Consider the following 20,441-nt stretch of genomic DNA (forward strand, 5'->3'; position numbering starts at 1 on the left):
GCGCTGCGCGCTCGGGGCAGAGAGAAAGAGTGGGCAGCGCGTGGGGAAGCCCTGTGGGGGTGCCGAGGCTGCCGTTCTCCCGGACGCGTCCACCGTCAGCCCAGGGTTTAGCCCCGGGTGCAGTGCCACCTGGTTGGTCAAGAGCCGGCTCTGAGTAGGCCTTCTAGTATGGCTGAGCAGCTCAGCAGGCCCCGGCCAGGGGCAGGGGGCAGGGGGTGGAGGGCTGGGGCGGCAGGGGGCAGGCGGAAGGAGAGCCCACCCCTGCCCAGGCAGCTACCCGGCAGCCCGGGGTGTCCTCACGGCCTGGGGCCGACCTCCCGTGGGCCCCTGCAGCTGGCTGGGGTCCCTGCCGGTGGGGAGGCCGGGGTGGAGGGACGGAGGGGCGGGACGTTCTGGAAGCCTGGGCGTCCTGCAGCCTCCTGCAGTGGTGGCGGCAGCTTGATGAAATGCAGTGGAGACCCTCCTGCAGCCAGCGGCGCCCCTCCCTCGGGGACCCTGGGCCCCGGCAGGTGTGGGGAGCGCCTCACATGCCCGCCCTGTCGCTGTAGAAGGGTGTGACGTGGAACATGTAGCAGTGCGTGCACACGCGCACCGGCTTCACCTGCCCGTAGCGGGGCAGCGGCGCAGAGTGGGAGGAGCAGCGGGAGCAGAAGATCTGGAATTTGAGGGGCGGGCAGGAGGGCCCGGTGAGCCTGGGTGCCCAGCAAGCCAGCCTGCCCCCCTTGTCTCACCCCTCCCGACCCCAGCGGTTCCCACGCCTCCCCTCCGCGACAGGGCAGGGGGTCAGGGGGCGAGGCTCTGCGGGCGGTCAGGGCCTTCGGAGAAGCCTGGGGTGGGTCATGGCCTCCGGAGGCCAGGCTCACGGAGGGAGGCTCCCAGCCCTACTCTGAGCTGCAGGCTCCTGTCCAGACCCTCTTTCCCTCCCTGTCCCCAGCTCTGAAGCGGCGGGGGGCTGGACGCCGCACCCCCGGGACCCTGTGGGCCGAGTGCCTAGAGCCCTCACCCTGGGCCAAGTCAGAGCAGGGCCCAGGGCTCAGGGACGGGGACCCCAAAGGCCTCACCAGTGCCCTGGGGTGTCAGTCCTGACTCCCAGATCCCGTGGCTGGCCCCTGGGGATGACCCTGGCCACCGTCCCTGGGGCTGCGGGCACAACCTCTGGCCGCCACGCCCCTTACCTTCCCGCAGCTTCGGCAGTGGTGCTTCCGGCGGATGACGGTGAAGGGCGCTTTGCACGCGGTACAGAAGCCGCAGGCCTCATCTGGGACCCACTCTGGAGGATCTGGGATGAGAAGTGGGGTACGCGTCAGCCAGTGGGAGCCACGAAGTGGTGACAGTGGCAGCTGGTGGGCTGAAGTGGGGGGCCCCAGCGGCCCCCTCCTCCCCTCCGGCCCTCCCCTGGACTCCAGGTGCTGGTTAAGTCTCAGCAAATTGCAGGCATCAATCGGACAGGGCCTTTGCAGCCGTTGCCAGTGCCTGTTTGCCAGACCCCAGCTACGGGCCAGGCCACCTGGGTTGAGGACACGGGCAGGGGGTGTTCCTCGGAGTGACCCTCTCCGGAGCCTCTCTCTGTCAGCACCCAGCCTGGCAGGGCCCTTGGGCAGAGGTGGCGGCTGAGAAATGAAGAAATCAGCCCCCAGCTCAACTCTGGGCACGCTCTGTGGGGGCCCTGGGGACCCTGGCCTTGCCCACCCCTGGCTCCAGAGCAGTTCTGGGGTCCGGATGGTCCCGGAAGCCCAGGCAGACGCCCGCCCCCTCCCTGACACATGTGCAGGCCAGGCTGGGGCCCGGGGCCTCCTTCCACACGGATGTGGGGCCCATCCTGTCTCACTTCTAGAGATGCTCTCTGATGGAAGCCTCTCATGGAGGTTTGCTCAGGGATGTGGGAGACAGGTCAGCGTGGGGAGAAGGGAGCTCCCACACAGCGAGACAGGCGCTTTCCTCCCATTCAGACACCAGGCCAGCACCAACAGCCAAGGGGAAGGACATCTGGGATCCCTCCCTCAGACCACGGTGTGCTCAGAGGTGGTCTGTCCGGCCTCACACGATCCCCAACGCCCAGGTGGGCACTGGCCTGCTCCCCTGGCCCCACCCTCAGCACCTCCAAACAGAGCTCGGCAAGGCTGCTGTCCAAGGAGGGCCTGGGGTCGCCTGGCCTCCCTCCCGGCCTCCCTCCCGGCCTGCCCTGCCCCCCCGGGCCGCACAGGCCCCAAACTACCTCCCACCCACCTCTCCCGGCTTCCACTCTGGGCCCTGTGAGCTCACCTCAGTGCAGGGAGGTCATTTCTCCTTGCCACCCCTCCCTGTGTAAAAGGCCCAGGCTGGCCCCACGGAAACCCCGAGAGGCAGTGCTAGCCCCCGAGGGCCGTGCGAGGCCAGGGCCACCAGCTCGGACAGACCCTCTCCTGGGGAGGGCCGTGACTTCCCAAAGACTTCCTGGGCCTGCTGCCCGCTCCTCGGACCAGCGTCCAGGCCCTGGCAGCAGGTGCTCCTTCCAGGAGGGGGTCTGGGTCACCAGCCAGCAGGGAGGGTGCGGCCCTGTCCGCACACTGGGCAAGCCAGACCTCACAGCTCAGCACCTCCGCTCCTCCTGAGGAGAGGGGCTCCAAGTTCCTGCTACAGGTGCTTTGTACCATTGTGTCTGGTGTTCTAGAAAGAGATGGGAGCTTGTGCCTGCTCCAGGCACCCCATCCCCACAGCCTCTGTCACCCCCAGGGAGGCCCTGAGCCGGGGACGGGCAGGGCCAGCCCAGCCAGCCTGGCACACCAGGAGGGCTGTGGCCTCTGGCCCATAATGGGGCCAATTTTCAACTCCTTCTCAGCTCCACGCACACGTGACACCTGGTCAGGCTTGCCACCATCCACCTCCGCGCCCTTCCCAGGTCCCCGGCCCCTCCCCACAGACGTGCTGCCAGCGCCCCCACCTACTCTGGACGCCCCCTCCCTGCCCGGCCCCCAGCAGGCCTGACCTCCAAGCTAACAGGGTAGCAAGGGCTCAGGGTTCCCACATAACCAGAGCGCAGCCCGCAGCCTCCTGTGAAGAGTGTGCCGGAAGCTGCGCCTCGAGGCCCTTCCTGGGGAGCAGGGGAATGCAGGCGGGGACAGGTGTGTGCCTGTGCCCTGAGTCCAGCCGCCTCCAGCCGGGGGCCTGTGTGCCCACCCCGGGGGCTGAGGAGGGGATGCTCGCGTGGGGAGCAGCCTTCCCATGGGAGCTACGTGCCCAGAGGGCCTCAGGGGAGGGACCCCCAGTTGGGGAAGCGATGCCTTCGTGGATCTGTATCCAGGGCAGACAGGGGGACAGTCCAGACAGGGTCCTTGCTCTCTGCCCAGCACGCAGCACCTTGGGCCCCGGTCCAGACTCCACACGCACCTTCCAAGTCTCCATCTCGGGTTTTGGCTGCCAGTTCAGAGGATGACAGGGTCTCCTGGCACAGGGCACAGTCCTCTAAGGCCGCACTCCGCAGGCTCTGGGTGACTGGAAGACAAAGGGAGGGGTGGGTTTGATGCACAGACACCTGTGCCCGGTACTGCCGCCTCCACAGCCCCGGCAGGGGTCAGCTCCCCCTCAGCTGCAGCCCCACAGTGCGTGGGGTCACCACAGCCCCGGCAGGGACCTTCAGTGCCCGGTGGCATGCGGCCTCCCCCAGCCCCAGGGCCCCCGCACGGTGCCTGTGGAGAGGTCACCCTGGGCCGTGAACCCTGAGGCAGGCAGGGGACCAGGCCTGGGCATGCGCCGAGGAGCCCACTGTCCTTGCTTGCAGAAGCGGTCCATGTTGTCCATCTTTTCGGAACGTGATGCTTCAGAAGGCGACCCTGCCCAGGATTCCCCGGCAAACAGGGGTCATGCAGCCCGGCATGGCACTACTGGGGGGCAGAGCTGGGTGGGCACACAGGACTGACTCTGCTCCTGCTCCCCACTAGCAAGGAGGGGCCACGGAGGGGTTGGGGGGGGGGCTGCCCGGTGTGCCCAGACGCCCTGTAATGAGGTGTGTGCGTGTGAGGGTGTGTGTCTACATCGTGATGCATTGAGCACGTGTAAATATGTGAGGCAGGTCCCATGTGGCCCCAGGATATAAACAGCCACTTCCCCTGTGGAGAGGTGGGGCCTATGTCTCCTCGACTCTGGGCTGACCCTGGACTGCTTTGGAAGACAGAATTTGCTAGAAGTGACTCTATGCCATGTCTGGGTCTCATCTTTAAGAGGAAGGGCACCGTCCCTCCCAGCCTGGTGGCCCCAAGAAGCTGGGTGACCTTGCAGGAGCGTATGCAGGGGGAGATCAGGAGGTGCTGCGGGCACAGGCTGGTGCATGTGGGGCTGTGAGCCACCTGCAAAGCTGCCAGCGATGGGGCAGGTGGCCTCTCGGCACTTCCGGGGCCTGTGCCCCTATGCCCCCTAGAGGAGAGCCTGGCAGTGCTGGGTGCTTCCTGTTTGGAATATGGCATGTTGTGCAGAAGCTGGGTGAGGAGATGCGGATCCCTGGGGTGGGGGACATGCCCTGGGCGGCACTCACCCTTCTTTAACTTCTCCTTGTCGTCTGCTTCTGGCTTGGTGGCCATGACCTCAAAAAGGGTCTTAAGAATACTCCTCAGGTCACTGGCATAGTTGGTCTGCAGCTGGTCAGCCACACCTGGGAGAGCGGGAGGCCGTCAGGCTGAGGCGCTCCGGGGGCTCCACGCCGCTGGCTGCGGCCTCAGGTTTGTGGGGGCAAGAGAGGCCGCCCGGCTCAGGAGTCACGGGGAGGCCGGTGGAGGGGTGCCTACACAGACAGCCCCCCACGGGCCCCTGCTCATTCTCACTCGCGCGTTCTATCCTTGCGGTCACGGCCACCACTCCTGAGTGGTCACCATCTCACTGAGGGATGGCCCCAGGGCCCTGAACTGTGCCCACGGCCCACAGCAGCACCTTCGCTGACACGGCCACGTGTGCATCCAGTCGTGCCCCCTTCCCCGGCAGATGCTGCCCCAGGTGCCCCTGACGGCAGGGCTCCGAGAGGGGCTCCGTGTGGCCGGGAGCCCAGATGGGCCCTGCCCTCTGCCGGACCCCCTGCCCTTCCCTGCTTCCCCCCCCCCCCCCATGGCAGAGCCCTCCTCCTCCCTGCGTGGGGCTCTCCCTCCCCGAGGGAAGACTCCCCTTCCCCCAGTGAGGCCCATTTCTCAGTGAAAAGTGAGGCCCTGTTAGCTCTTCGGTGCAGAGCCGCTGCTACTTATGGCAACGTGAGGGGAAAGCTGCGGGCACCACGCCAGGACGGGGAGCCCAGGGACCCGCCCCAGGGATGCAGGCAGCGCTTCCGGAGGAGGCTTTGTGCATCGGCGACCTGCCAGCCTCCATATCCCTAAACCTCGAAACAAAGCTGTGTGGTCGTCCGGCAGCCGTGTGAAGCCAAGCTCGGAGTCACCCGGGTCCTCCTGGTGCCACGAGGACTGGCTCGGCAGTGCCTGGGGGGCTCTGGGCAGTACGGGACACCCCCGTCATGGCCCAGATCCTGCAGGGACCCCCAGCCCCCAGGCTGCACTCCTGCTAAGCAGGCCTGGTGGCGCAGGCTGCGGGGAAGCCCGCTCTGGAGGCACCCCTGAACCCGGAGGGAGGGGGTGGGAAGTGCACTCAGGAGCCCCGACCGGGAGGTGGGGGGGGACGTTCAGCGTGCACTTTTATATTTTTGGACCACATGGATGTGTTGGTTATTTTAAACACACGAAACTAAAGAGGAGCATTAAAAAGACGTCTTTTTGCTCACGGCCCTCTGAACTCCCCCGGGGAGACAAAACGGGCATCTCCCTCCTCTCCTCCCAGCTGTGGAGCCATCCCCAGAGGAGACAAAACTAGGCAGGATGTACACAAACTAAACAGACCCTCCCTCCCTGTGTGGGTGGCCGAGGTCCCCATGGGAGCCGGGTGGGCTCCCCAATCACGGATGGGGCCCTAGTGAGAAGCCTTCCTCCCTCCTGAGCTTGGGGATGATGGAATGGCACTGTGGGGAGACCCCCAGATGGTAGGGAGGGGGTGCTCCTGTGGCCGGGCACCCCCGCACCCTGCCCAGCAGGGTCCCCCGCAGCTCACCCCAGCTAGGCCCCGCCCACACCAAGGCCCCGCCCACACCAAGGCCCACCCTCAGCCAGGCCCCGCCCACCCCAGTCATGCCCCGCCCACACCCGAGGCCCGACCCAGCCGTGCAGCCCACCTCAGCCAGGCCCTGCCCGCCCAAGGCCCCGCCCACCCTCAGCCAGGCCCCGCCCACCCAAGGCCCCGCCTCACCACGGGCCCAGCCGCACCTGAAATGCAGACGAACAGGCGGTGGATCAGGTCGTGGCTGCCGTGGAACCTGGACCGGATCTTCTCTCTAGTGGCCAAGGGGGCCGCCTCCAGCCGGGCCTTGTCTGAGGAGCCAGAACCGGCTGCGGGGCCGCTGCACAGAGAAGGAGATACGGGGTGTGGTGGGCACCAGCACGCCATGGGCCCCTGGAGCCTGGAAGCCAGGAGCGAGAACCAAACTCTCTGCCCTGAAGCCTCTCGCTGCACGGAAGCCAAGCTGCCGGGAGGTACAGGTAGCTTCAGAGAGTCGTCAAGGTCACAGGTAGCATCTGACGAGCCAGCTGGCACAGCAGGGCTCCTGACCTGGCCCTGCCCTGTCTGCCGCCCTCACTTTGCTATAGCCACTCTCAACTCCTTCCTCTCTGCTGGTGTAGACCGCCTGGTGTGGACTCACATGCCCTTTCTCCCGTTCCCGTTCTCGGATTGACATCATCTCTGACTTCCTCCTACAACTCGCCTACTTACACCATGAGCAAATGCAACTAGTTTGGATAAAGGGTCTTTGCAGCTGAGATCAAGGTACAGGCCTGGAGAGAAGAAAGTCATCTCGGATTATTGGGTGGCCCTAACCCAGTGACAAGTGTCCTTATGAGAGGAGACGCAGGCAGACAGGGGAGAGCAGAGGCTGCATGGCCAGGGTGCAGAGGGACGCCCGCAGCCCCCAGGAGCTGGAAGAGGCGGGAAGCACCCTCCACGGGAGCCTCTGGAGGGGGTGGCTCCGCCAGACTTCGGCCTTCTGGCCTCCCAACTGTGAAGGATGAATTTCCGCTGCTTTAAGCCTCCGCGTGTGGGGCTTCACTGCTAAGACAGGATTCTGTTCCCACCACGCCTGCCCCTGCTCCTCTCCAAGGCGGGGGGGGGGGGAGTCTGCCCCCCTCCAGGTGCCTCCAATTCTTGCACAACTCATCTCCTTTCTTCTCTGTCCTGTCCTACAATCTGGCAAAGTTTCTCTAGTTTCCCTTTCAACTTTCCCCTTGACGTTTTAATTGATGCTCTCCCTGTGGCTTCAAAGACGCAAGCCTTTTGAACATTGCCAATGGCTGCCTGCACTACCTCCTTCTCCTTTCGGGTCGGAGTGGGTCTGCTTTCCATGCCAGCGGCCTGGTCCTTGGTTGTCTGCCCCGTTTCACAGGGAGGCACTGAAGGCCACGTGGTGCAGGTAGAACAAAGGCAGCCTCGTGCGGCTGGGGGTGGCATGAGCTGGGGCCACAGCTTCAGAGAGAGAACTTGGCACCAGCTGCCCAAGCTCCCGCCCTGGGGGCCGCCACCGACATGCATGTGGAACTTTGCCCCTGTGATCTGCAGATGTGGCAGAATCTTCACTGTGGCACTGGTTGCTCAGCGATGGTGCGGATCGACTGTGACCTAGTCGTGCAGTGGCAGAGTCAACAGAGGCAGAGGGGAGCTGGTCACAGCCCCTCACATGCTGTGTGTGGCCCTCACGTGGCGCAGAAACACGCAGGACCACCCTAGGTCTTACGTGGGGGTACGTCCCATGAGGGAAGGCCATTAAGAAGTGCAAAGATGTGACATACCTGAGAATTCAGGTCATTGCCCATCCACCCCCAGCCCCCTGCCTGGTACAGAGGGAGGCTGGGCTGCACGGGCTCCCTTCCTTCAGTCAAGGGTGGGTGCACGAGTGTGCGCATTACTGGCACACTCTAACATAATGAATATTTGCTATGAGTATTTAATGCTTCCCTGGGCTGTGGAGAGGTGAGGGCGGGCTGGGCGGGTGTGCCTGGGCACTCCTGTGCCGAGCCGGCGCCCTCCTGCTGGCCACCAGCCCTCTCCCCCTGAGCCGCAGGGTTCCCCAGATGGGCCCCGGACCTTCAGCCTGAGCATGGGGGCCTGGCTGCCCCCTCCTGCTGTCCCTGCCCTGGGGGCTGAGTAAGGAACGGGGGGAGGGGACTTCACAACGTCAACTGCCACTCCGTGTCCCCAGTGTCAGGTGACAGCTTTGCCCAAAAGATTTGGGAGCAGGGGCTCCCACAAGTACCGTACACCCGCGTTCACAGCAGCTCGGTCTCCAGCCCCATCAACAGACGGGGGATGAACAGTGTGGCCCATCCCCATGGTGGGACACTATTCAGCCCTAGAAGGAAGGAAGTTCTGCACACACTGCAAGGATGAACTTGGAAGACACTAGGCTGATTGAGAGAAGCCAATCACCAAAGGTCCCATAGGGTGTGATTCCACTTATGCAAAGCATCTAGAGGAGGCAAATCTACAGACACAGAAGGCAGAGGAGGGCTGCGGGGGGAGGGGGGAGGGGGGCGGCAGGGAGACGAGGAGTGACTGATTGGCTGATAACGGGCACAGGGTTTCTTTACGGGGTGATGAAAATGTTTGCCAAACTGTGAATATACTAAAAACCACTGCAGTGGACACTTAAAACAAATAAAGGAATATTTTCTTGCAATCATCTAGAGAACTCACATTCGGGAAATAGTTCATAAGCTAAATGTCTGTCATCGGTGGGCTGGCTCAACAGATCATCAGGTCACATCCATACAATTTCCACTTTGTAGAAGGACAGATGCTAGAAATGTTAAAATATTAAATGAAAAGGCAGCATTTTAAAAATTAGGGAGATCATATGTACATAGTGAGAGATGGAGAAATGCAATAAAACATTAATATCGCGTATATTTGAGTAGTGGGACTATGGATAAACTATGCTTTTCCAAAATGTCTTCTAGGAGCAAGTATTACTTTTGTGATCAGAATAAATGTAATTTCGAGGAGAGATGAAGCGCCTGTGGGCGGCAGGTGGCACCCCAGCCCTGCCTGTGGTGGGAGCTTGTCCCCAAGTGGAGATAGAAGTGGCTCAGGGGCGCCCCCTGGGGGTCAGCCCTGCAGCCCCAGCCCCCCAGATCAATGCCCCGAGGCCCTCCTGGACAATGCGGGGGGGGGAAGGGGGGGCCACACAGAAACCAGGGGAAGGGCCCTGACTCCACCGAGAGTTGAGGCCATGAAGCCCCCTGAGGCTCTGGTCGAGCGGGGAAGGGGGGCTGGTGGAGAGAGAGAGAGAGAGAGAGAGAGAGAGAGAGAGAAAGGACTCCACAAAGACACTGATCCTAGGCTGAACATCGGCTTCGAGGGGCTGAGGGAGCACAAGACCAGACCGCTGCAGGAAGAATGTCACCTGGGACCTGAGCCTGGGTCTGGTCTGGGTCTGCTCAGTCCCCAGGGGCCACAGCGATGGCCACTGTCTGGGCACTGTCCAGGGGCCACCCCTGTGGATGGCTGCTGCTCTGGCATGGGCAGTTGCTAGACTGCTGGCCAAGGGTAGGCACTGGACCCTTGGGGGACACCATCCAGGCTGGACGCAGAGGGACAGTCGCATCTACAGGACACACACCCTGTCTCCGCACACACCACCGTCTGCAGGGTCCGCCCCTTCCCCTTCGCTGCCCAGGCAGCAGGCTGACAAGGGCTGGTGCGGCCCGGTCGGCTTGGGGCTGTGTTCAGAGCCCTGCCTCGCTCAGCATGCCCGCCGGGCAGTCCCTGGCAGACTCACGGAGGGGCATCAGCTTAGCCCTCAGAGGAGCCCAGCACCTGCCACGACTTGCCAGGCGCGAACTCCCCTGACTGTGCTAGGGGCCACCCCAAGCCACGGCTCCTACCAAGATTCCCAAAGGCCCAGGACAAAGAATCTTTTCAAACAGAAGTCGGAACATGTCTCTCCTCTGTTGAAACTTCCACCCTCCTGCCCAATTAGTCCAAGTAAAAGCAAAAAGCCTTATAGAGCAAGACTTACAGGGCCGGACCTAGGCTGGGCCCTCTCTGTCCCGCCCCTGCCCCCCCCCACACACCCTCCATGCACTCATGCTCCTCAGACTTGGTCCACTGTCACAGACAAGCCAAACACGCCACGGCCACGGGGCCTCTGCACGGCTGTCAGTGGGCCCAGAATGCTCCTTCTCTGGATGCCCCCAGATGCCTCTATTTGGTGTGTTCTATCCCACGGGTTTTCCTTGACCACAGGCAGGCCCCGCCCACCCCGCCCAGCTCTGTGGCTGCCCCCACCCTGCAACGTGCCCCCTGGGACACGAAGCATCCTGACATAGCCTGCGTGTGCCGAGGCTGGGAGAATGCAAGGTTGGCCCAGCAGCCACTTGTGCTCACTGCTGCCCCAGCATCGAAGACAGCCCCCCCCCCCCCCCCCCCCCCCCCCCCCCCCCCGTCAGTGTCTGCGGAACAAAGGGTGTGAACTCATTAGAGGTGGAAGTGAACCGGAAGGGGGCTCTCTGGGAACACACGCTTTCTCCGCAGCTGCAATGCTGCATGGGGCTCAGCAGCAAAGCGTACCCAGCAGGGCCTCCTCACCCCTCGGGGGAACAACTCCCCTGGGAAGAACGGGAGAGCCCCCCGAAAGAAGTGTCCGTGTCAACCCCCCAGAACCGTGACTGGGGCCGTATTTGGAAGAGGATCCTTGCAGATGTAAGTAAGCCCAGGGCCCCGAGAGGAGCTCAGCCTGGACTTTGCAGGCAGGCTCTGAGCCCGACGCCAAGGGCCCGTCTAAGAGCAGGAGGGGGACACCCAGACGGGAGGCTGTACGTGGACGGAGGACACAGAGGACGCGGCCATAAGCCCAGGAGCAGCTGGGCCCCAGGGGCCAGGCAGGCGGGACGGACCCTCCCCTGGGCCTCCCGAGGGACCGTGGCCCTGGACTTTGGACTTCTGGCCTCCAGGACTGTGACATGGGGCGTTTCTGTTGTCGGGAGCCACCCCCCCCCCCCACCCCGCATGTGGCAGGTCGCCCCTGCTGCCCCAGGAAGCCAGTCCAGACACAGAGCCAGCAACGCAATCCCGGCTCCATCGCTCACCTGCCGGGCCCAGAAACTGCTCCCTTAGGCACAGAAGGGACAGTAGAACAGCCACGGATGGCCCAGCGAGGGCAAGACCCATCACGTCCGAGGGCGCTGGTGCGCGTGCACATGTGGCCGCGAGAGGTGGGGCCGTCCTGGCGCTGAGGACACGGCCGGCTCCTCCCGACGACGCCCGCTCGCGCTTGCCAAGCATTCAAAAGAGGCGGTCACATGACACATATAATTATGGCTCGGATCATTTAAGGGAGGCTAAGCTCACAATCAGCGTTTAAACCTCTAGGGAAACTGCCTGGTCAGGAGGGGTGTGTTTGCTGCGTTCGTTCCACAGATTTGCAGCGGCCGAGGGCGGGGAGGGGGTCCTGCCTGGTACCTGCGGTCTGCGCGGCGAGGCGGGGCTGGGAGTGGGTGCGGAAGGCAGAGGGGTGCCGGCTGCCTGGCACCTTGAGCCCGGCGGGTACCGCTTCTGCCGCGAGCGCCTGGGCCCAGGGCAGCCTTGCTCCCACTCAGCATCCTGGGCGCCCACAGCCCCATGGCAGGGACTCGGGCCCCCAACCAAGCTAGGGGGACAGAGCCACGGGAACTCTCCCGGGTGGGTCTGCGTGCACGTGTGTATATGTGCGTGTGAATGTGCACGAGAGTGTGCGTGTGTGAGAGCAAGAACATCAGTGTGTCTTGCATGTACGTGGGATGTGTGTGCACAGCGTGAGTGTGCACGCGTGATTGCACACTCAGGGCTGGCATGCCCCCCACCCCCAGGACAGCAGCTACACAGACAGAGGCGCCGGAGGCTGACCACTCCTCCCAAGTGCTGAGCAGGGACAGAGCGACAGGAGAGCCACAGGGCCGGGGGTCCACTGATGAGCGGCGACCTCACACATTCTTTCTGCTCCAAGCAGGCTTCTGTTTTCACTCGTCTGAGGTCCCGTGTGGCAGCTCCACCTGACGGTGACCCCAACAGCAGCCAGACCTGACTCCACAGTGGTTTTCAAACAAACTCCTTTCCAGACCATGTCAAGCCACAGCCATGTATTATGTAAAAGATATAACTCATTTGCCTGTTACCCATGCATTCCTTTAAAAATGAATCCTGTCGGGGTGCCTGGGGGGCTCAGTCGGTTAAGCGTCCGACTTTCGCTTGGGTCATGATCTCGCGGTTCGTGGGTTCGAGCCCCGCGTCGGGCTCTGTGCTGACTGCCAGCTCAGAGCCTGGAGCCTGTTTCGCAGTCTGTGACTCCCTCTCTCTCTGACCCTCCCCTGCTCACGCTGTCTCTCTCTCTCCTAGAAATAAACAAAAAAAACATTAAAAAAAAAAAAAATGAATCCTGTCGGGGTGCCTGGGGGGCTCAGTCGGTTGAGAGTCCGACTTCAGCTCAGGTCATGATCTCATGGTTCGTGGGTTCGAGCCCCATGTCGGGCTCTGTGCTGACAGCTGGGAGCCTGGAGCTGCTTCGGATTCTGTGTCTCCCTCTCCCTCTGACCCTCCCCTGCTCACACTGTCTCTCTCTCTCTCTCTCAGAAATAAATAAAACATTAAAAAATTTTTTTTCGGGGTGCCTGGGGGGCTCAGTCGGTTAAGCGTCCGACTTTCGCTTAGGTCATGATCTCGCGGTTCGTGGGATCGAGCCCCACGTCGGGCTCTGTGCTGACTGCCAGCTCAGAGCCTGGAGCCTGTTTCAGTCTGTGTCTCCCTCTCTCTCTGACCCTCCCCTGCTCACGCTGTCTCTCTCTCCTAGAAATAAATAAATATTAAAAAAATTAAAAAAAATTTTAAATAAAAATAAAAATGAATCCTGTCATGTTTTAATTGTAATGAAAAGATTAAAAATGAGACACTGGGGAAGAGAGACCATCACTCAGGAGCCGCTGCAGTTCACCAGGCAGAAGTCAGCCTGCTCCCCACATCCTGCCGTGTGTGCAACTCACGCCCCCAGCCGCGCCCTCCCCACTGCCCACTGCCGTGGCTTCCTGAGCGCCCGGCAGTTCTGGGGGGCGCAAGGCCGCCCGGGGCCTGCACCCCTGCTCTACACCACCAGGAAGGCACTTGGGCCTCATCGGCCAGGGGTGGGGCAGGACTCTGGGCGAGCCCCGGAGGAGAGGGCAGTCCCCCGAGGCAGGGGGGCCATCCCAGCGCGTGGCTGGAGTCAGGGTGACACCAGAGTCCACGCACGTGGGCTCCTGTGACCACATAAACAGCAGCGGTCTCTGCGTGGCGCACGCAAGTGTGTGTTCACACCCCATCCCTCACAGGACGTGGAAGGCTCCCAGCTGCACCCGTGTCCAGCCTCGGGAACGTGGGCAAATCGCTCTGTCCCTGCACCGCACCGTTCTCTTCTGTAAACGGGAATAGTGAGCAGGGGCAGGGACGAGGCGTGGAGAGGCCCCGCGGGGCCTCAGATACAGGCTGCGGAAGCCGCAGGACCTCCCAGAAACAAGGCAGTGACTTGCAGCCTAAGTAACAAACGACGTTTGAACAAACCGCGCTGTACACAGATCCGTGAGCTGTGGGGTCCCGCGGGCGCTCCGGGCGCCGTCCACCCCTCCGTTCTCCCACCCGAGAGCTCTGCCCTCGCTGGCTCCGGAGAAGCAGCGGCCTGTTCCCACTCCAGAGTCACAGGCCCCCGCGGGATCCCGGGGCCATCACTGAGGGATGGTAAAAACTGGCCATTTGGTCCAATAACAAACGTAAACAATATACTGAAAAGTAGCTTGTTTTTCCACTTCCTCTAATGAAGGAGCTTTACCACTGGTGTTCCTCTACCAGCGATGAGCCAATGGTTAGGACCTTTATGTCTGTGACCCTCTCCCCTTCCTACTCCAGCGAGTCAAGACTCCTGCCTTGCCCAGGCCCGTCAGGCATGGCGGTCCTGCCTCAGGGCTCCCATCTGCGAGGCAGAAGCATGATACCTGTGTCAGCTAGGGACAGTCACCATACAGCAGGGAGGGCTTCCCGGAAGAGGTGGCATGGCATGAGAAGAGGTGTGGTCTATAAATCCATGGAGACCCCCAGCCTCCCCACACCTGGGGCCCACAGCACCCCCGGACACCCCCCAACCTCGGGCAGCCCTGTTTGGCCTGTGCTGCCTGCAGAGTCCTGATCCAGTTCTGCTGCTGTGAACTCTGTGGAGACAGGACCTTCTTGGCCCCTCTGCCTCCCCATCTTCCCACCACCTTCCTGCTGCGGCTGCTCCTCGGGTCCACACTTCCCCAGGGCTCGGTCCGTCCCCGTGAGGGGCATTTTCTGGCGGACTCTGGCCTCAGGGCCACGTCCCTGCAGAGTTGCCGATGGGTTCCCGCATCTGAGAAAGGCCTGGCTCTCTCCCACTCCAGCCCTGCTCACCGGGCAGGGGTCTCTACCTCCCAGGAAAACCAGCAGAGAGACTGGTGGGTGACTCAGCCCTGACAGGATCAGGCCCTAGTCTGTGAAGTCAGGTAAGGTTGGAGTTGGGGTCATGAGGCCCTGGGTTGGGTCCTAGGGCCACAGTGGACCAGCAGCACCTGCCCTTGAGGGGCTCTGGGGTGGTGACAAGGAGGAGACCCCCAAGGGGACCCTGCACATGGCCACTGCTCCAGGGGGAGGCCTGCCATGGCAGACGGTCCCAGGGCCGGGCTGGGAGTCCCTGGAAATCAGACAGCACAGACTGGAGGCTTCTGGCATCATCCCCTCTGCCGTCTGGGCAGGGGAAGGTGACCTCCCAGAGCCTCAGTTTACTCATCTGTAAACTGGGAAAACAATGCTACCCGTGCAGGGTCCTCTGAAGCAGGACCTCAGCCGTATACAGTGGAGGGTGGGGCCAGGGGACGTGTGAGTCCCCCTGTGCTGTGTGGCCCTGGGCCTGTAACACGGGGCAAATGCACAGCCTCCCCAAAGGCAGGGGCGCCGTGAGGCCGAGGCCAGGCTCCCACTCTGCCACTGTCAAAGAGGTCGGCCCTCTGGAGGCTGAGGCAGAGGAGCGCATCAAGCAGGGCCTGGCCCGGCAATGGCCAAGGGTCTGCCCCACACTGTTTGCGGGCATATCGTCCCCAGCAGAGTCCCACTGCACAGCAGCAGACAGGCCACCTGGGCCGTGTGCCAGGCTCCCAGACACCCTGCAAATACCGTGAGGTCAGCCCGGTGGGTGATGTTCATCCAGAAGGAACACGGGGTCACAGCTGTCCCTACAACACTCGGGGCCAGCCAGGAAGCCCCAGCGAGCCCCCTCGTCACCAAAGGATGCTCTGCAGAGGCCCCCAAAGCTTAGGAAGTTCTGGGGACCCATGGCCTCCCCAGGCAGGGAGGACAGACAGCAGATGCCCTGCTCGGTGCCCACGGTCCTCGCCGAGCCATCCCTGTCCGATAACAGACAGACGGGGTGGCCGTGGCCAGCAGGGTGCACCTGGGCTGGTCAGAGTTCTCCCCCAGACACAGGCCACAGGAAGGCCACACAGGCCGCTCCCCACTGGGGCTCAGAGGGAAAGCCTGGCGGTTCTCAGGTCCATCGCACCTGGAACGCCCCCGAGCCTGCTGGTACCCAAGGAGGGTCCGTAAAAAACGGTGCAGGTCCTCCTCCAGGGCTGAGGAGGGCCTGATGCCCTGGGGCCTCCCACGTTGCCATGGAGACCCTCCATTCATCCCGCGGCTGCCACGGCGGGTCCCATGTGTCCCCAGACCCTGGCACACCCACCCTGTCCAGTCTTGTCCACTCGTGAGACTACGGCCCTGTCACTGACGGCCCCCAGGAGACACCTTCCAGAACCGGAGCCGGGCAGGGCCCCGGAGCAGTGCTGAGGCCCACAGCTCCTGCCAGTCACCTCTCCCCTCCCTCTGGGCTCGCTGCCCTCACCTGGGCGCTGCCTGGGCTCTCGCCACCCTGGGGTCAGGTGCACACGCTGCTCCCTCTGCGGTCCCGCTCCTCTGGAGACACGGCAGAGCCCAGCTCTGGAGAAGGTCCCACGGTTGGGTTATGGGAGCCTGATCCTTACGTGATTACCTCTCGATACAGGTGCAACATGCTCACACCCGCGCCCCCCATCCCGCATCCCGAGGAGGAGGGGTCAGTGCTTACCAAGCACACTGCACGCCTGCTCAGAGCCCCCCGCCCTGCCCTGTGGGGCCCCACATATGGAAGGAGCGGGCAGTTGGGCAGACAGACAGGCCCAGGGGCTGCCGGGAGGGCAGATGGGACGGTTGTGCCCCGAGGTCCAGTACTGCAGGCCAGTCCCCTTTCCCTGGAGCACGGCCCCCCGAGGCTGCGAACACCCCCTTCTGCACATACTGGCTGGGATGCGGGCATGGACGCTGCCTGGGAAGCAGGGCTGCCCTGAGCCGAGGGTCGGCGGCCCGGGGGGGTCCACTGCAGGGGCAGATGTGAGAGTCCAGGATGTGAGAGGCGGGGCGTGAGCCCCGAGGTCCGCCTCCAAATCCCAGGGCATCCTGCCAAGACCAGCTGCCTTCCAACCCTTGGTGGCCCCTCATTTTCACTTGAGCCAGGGCAAGGATGTTTCCCCCACCAAGCACCCTAAGTCGTACCCTCCAGCCTAAGGGACATGGTGTGGGGGCTGGCATGACGGATCAGGAGACATGAGACTTAAGGCGGGGCGCTGGGGATGGTCCCAGGGGTCCTGTGGTGGCCCCCAAACTGGACTCAGACAGATGAGAGGGGCTCTGAGCTCCTGCTTCCAATCTGTGAAGCAGGGACGACGATGAAGTGTAGCCGCGGGGCTCAGCGAGGGCACGGGGCAAAGTTCCCCACGGGTTCCATCAAAGGCACACGGTGACTCTGCCGGGATGGAAGGGATGTCACGGCAGAGACGGAGGGGACAGTGACCCAAGGAGCAAACAAGGACCAGATGCACGAGAGTGCAGAGAACATCTGGAAAGCTGACGCTAGGAGGGTGCAAGGAGCCGGTGGGGGGGGGGGGGGCAGGAGGGTAGGGTGCCCGGGGACTTCCAAGCAGGGGACCGTCACCCAGCTATCTGGTATCGGCCTATCTGAGGGGACATCAGGAGGCTGGAGTAGGGACTGAGGGCAAAGCAAGTAAACTCCTCCACGCAGAGTAAGAAAGGGGTAACTGAGCAAACCTACATCTAGTAAAAAAAACTGAAGCTGTAAAAACCTTCCCATGAACTCTAGGCCCAGACAGCTTCACTGGTGAACTCCAACCAGTCTCTAAGGCAGAAAGAACACCTGCTCCACACAAACGCTTCCAGAAAACAGAATAAGTGGGAGTGCTCCCCAACTCATCCTAGGACCTCAGCTTTGCCCTGATACCCATTTCCGAAAAGGACATTATGAGAATAGAAATCTATTGCCCAGCATTCCTCACATTCAGATGCAAAATTCTCAATAAAATTTTAGCAAATCAAAACCAGCAATACATAAAAAGTATAATACCTAATGGCCAAGTAAAGTTCATCCCAGAAATGTGAGATTAACTTAACATCTGAAAATTAGTGTAACTTATCACATTAATAGACTAAAAAAATAAAGACTTATGATCTTCCCAAAAGATACAGAAGAAGCATTTCAGAAAATCCATCTTTTCTTGATAAAAACTCTCAGCAAACTGGGGATAAAAGAGAACTTCCTGGACCTGACAAAGGCCGCCTACGAAAATCCTGCAGCAACAACAGATACTAAATGCTTTCCCTCTGAGATCTGGAACAAGGCAAAAATATCCTGTGTCAAATCTACTCAACATTATACCAGAGGTCCTCACCAGGGCAAAAATGCAAGAAAAAGAAGTAAACAACATCCAATTGAACAGGAAACATACAACTGGCTTTTTTTCACAGATGACATCATCATCTGCAGGAAATCTGATGAATCTTCATAAGAACTACTATAATTAATAAAGTAAATTTGCAGAGACAAGATCAATATATAAAACTCAACTACATCTCCCTATATTAGCAATGAGCAATTGAAAATTGAAATCATAAAACAATTTTATAATATCATCAAAAATATAAAATTCTTAGGGATAATTCTGATTTGACAAAAAATTGCAAGACTTCTACAATAAAAACTATGAAACTTTGCTGAGAGAATTAAAAGCCTAAATAAATGGAGAGATACACTGTGTTCATGAACTGGAAGACTTGATCTTATTAAGGGGTTAATTCTTCCCAAGTTGATCTACAGATTCAACAAAATTCCCGTCAAAATCCTAGCAGGCATTTGTTTTTGTTTTTGTTTCATAATAAATTGACAACCTGGTTCTAAAATTCATATGAAATATAGAGGACCTAGAATAACCAAGACAACTTTGAAAAAGAAGGAGTTTGTAGACTTATACTGCCTGACTTTAAGCTACATTTAGGGGCAGCTCGGTGGCTCAGTCGGTTAAGCGTCCGACTTCGGCTCAGGTCATGATCTCACAGTTCGTGGGTTCGAGCCCCGCGTCGGGCTCTGTGCTGACAGCTCAGAGCCTGGGGCCTTTTCAGATTCTGTGTCTCCCTCTCTCTCTGCCCCTCCCCCACTCATGCTACGTCCGTGTCTTTCTCTCAAGATTAAACAAAAAACGAACATTAAAGATTAAACAAACATTAAACAAAAAAAATGTTTAAACACTAGCTGCCCATATGTGATATTGGTATCAATATAGATGATCAATTAAACAGAGTACTGAGTCCAGACACAAACCCACACGTATACACTTGACTGGTTTTTGATGAAGGCGCAAAGGCAATTCAGTGGATGTTCTTTTTCAACAAGTGGTGCTGGAGTAATTGGTATTCCTCACACAAAACACAATAAAATTTTGATCCATACCTCACACCATATACAAAGTTAACCCCAGATTGATCATCATAGACCTAAATGTAAAAACCAAAAATACAAAACTTCTAGAACAGAAGAAAAACCTTTGTGATTTGGGGTTATAAAAACAACCCTTAGATATGATACCAAAACTACAATCCAGGAAAGAAAGAAGTTGATAAACAGGACTTCACTGAAACAAGAACTTCTGCTCTTCAAAAGATGCTCAGAACGAGAAGATAAGCCACAGGCTGGGAGAAAATATTTGCAAATTGTATTTCTGACAAAGGGCCCCTGAATGAATGAAGAACTCACAAAACTCAATAAGGAAACCACCCAACTGAAAGAAACAGCAACGGATTTGAATACAGTAGAGGCTTCCCCAGCGGACCCTGACGGCACTGGAGCACAGAAGACATCAGCCTTCCCCGCAGAAATGCAGATGGAAGCCTCCGTCAGGATACCGCCTCAGGCCACCAGAACAGCTGGAGTTAAAAAGCCTGACCACACCTTGGCCTTTGCTGGACCTGCTGCCTGGGACACACCTCCTCCCTCCTCGCCTTCCATTCAGGTTTCAGAGGATGTCACCACCCCAGGAGGCCTGCCTGGATTGCTCTGACTGCTGGCGCTGCCCCAGAGCCCACCCATCACTCTCCACCTTATGCATCGATGTTATCTTCTTCCTGGCACCGACTGACTGGCCAGACATTGTGGGGAGGGCGAGGAAGAGAGGGGGCGGGACCCCGTGGTGCCACGGACGGTGGTGAAGGTGGAGGGAGCCGCGGGGTGGGAGGGTGTGAGACGCTGGAGTGCAGGGAGGCAGCCAGGCTACAGGGAGAAGCTGGCTGGAATGAGGGGAGCTGTAAGGCCCTGCTGGGTGGGGTCAGCAGGGGGTGGAGGCCAGGACGGAGCTGTCCGGGGTGCTGACGCGGGCGGTGCTCTCCGCCTCCACCCCTGCTGTGTTTGTTTTCAGACTCTGACCGGGTGAGGCCCATCAATGAGAAAGGCACCCCCTCCCAGGACACCCCCAGCCGAGAGCCTCCTGTGTGGGGGCTCCGCCCTCCAGCCCTCCAGGCCTCTAGTGGCTTGGGCCTTAGTCACCTGCTTGCTGCAGGTTGTACGGGGAGAACCCAGCCCTGACCTGTCGTCTGACCTCATGCCAGTGCTGGGCTCCCGTCCCGCCCCCGTGTCCGCGGAGCGGCACCATCACGTAACAATTGACTTGATGACAGTCATTACGCCTAATCTGTTTTTTGAGAGTCTAATTAATTCCAAGTCCTTCTCTATTTTTAAACCACTCAATCATTCTTGTTTTTCCTTCCAAGGACAGCACTTGGCGGGAGGCCTCTGTGCTCTTTGCGGGGGACACCGGCCCCAGGGACGGATGGCGGGAGCAGCGAGGCCCGCGCCCAGTGTCCAGCCTAGAATGGCCCTGGCAGAACCAGCAGTGATGTGTGTGTCCCGATGGGGACAAAACAAGGCCCCTGGTGCAGGCGCTACTGCCTGGGGTCCCACAGCTGCCAGAGAGGGGTTAGGGTCAGGCCCAGCCTCGCCCTGTCGC

The 20,441-nt window shown here is 60.3% G+C and overlaps 1 protein-coding gene across 2 annotated transcripts in view; it reads right to left on the reverse strand.

Annotated features, from left to right (window-relative positions):
* Positions 1 to 217: 217 nt before the first annotated feature.
* Positions 218 to 20,441, reverse strand: part of ZFYVE28 (zinc finger FYVE-type containing 28) — a 112,291-nt gene continuing 92,067 nt past the window's right edge. For both annotated transcript variants that reach the window (XM_039232154.1, XM_039232155.1), the window contains 5 exons: positions 6,267 to 6,400; positions 4,508 to 4,624; positions 3,367 to 3,471; positions 1,176 to 1,279; positions 218 to 655 (listed from right to left, as the gene is read on the reverse strand). In XM_039232154.1, the coding sequence (XP_039088085.1) occupies positions 524 to 655; positions 1,176 to 1,279; positions 3,367 to 3,471; positions 4,508 to 4,624; positions 6,267 to 6,400 (592 nt within the window). In that variant the 3' untranslated portion in view covers positions 218 to 523. The remainder of the gene's footprint in view (positions 656 to 1,175; positions 1,280 to 3,366; positions 3,472 to 4,507; positions 4,625 to 6,266; positions 6,401 to 20,441) is intronic.

The sequence above is a fragment of the Hyaena hyaena genome, unplaced genomic scaffold, assembly GCF_003009895.1.
Source record: "Hyaena hyaena isolate Hyena2069 unplaced genomic scaffold, ASM300989v1 scaffold_63, whole genome shotgun sequence".
Lineage (NCBI taxonomy): Eukaryota > Metazoa > Chordata > Mammalia > Carnivora > Hyaenidae > Hyaena > Hyaena hyaena.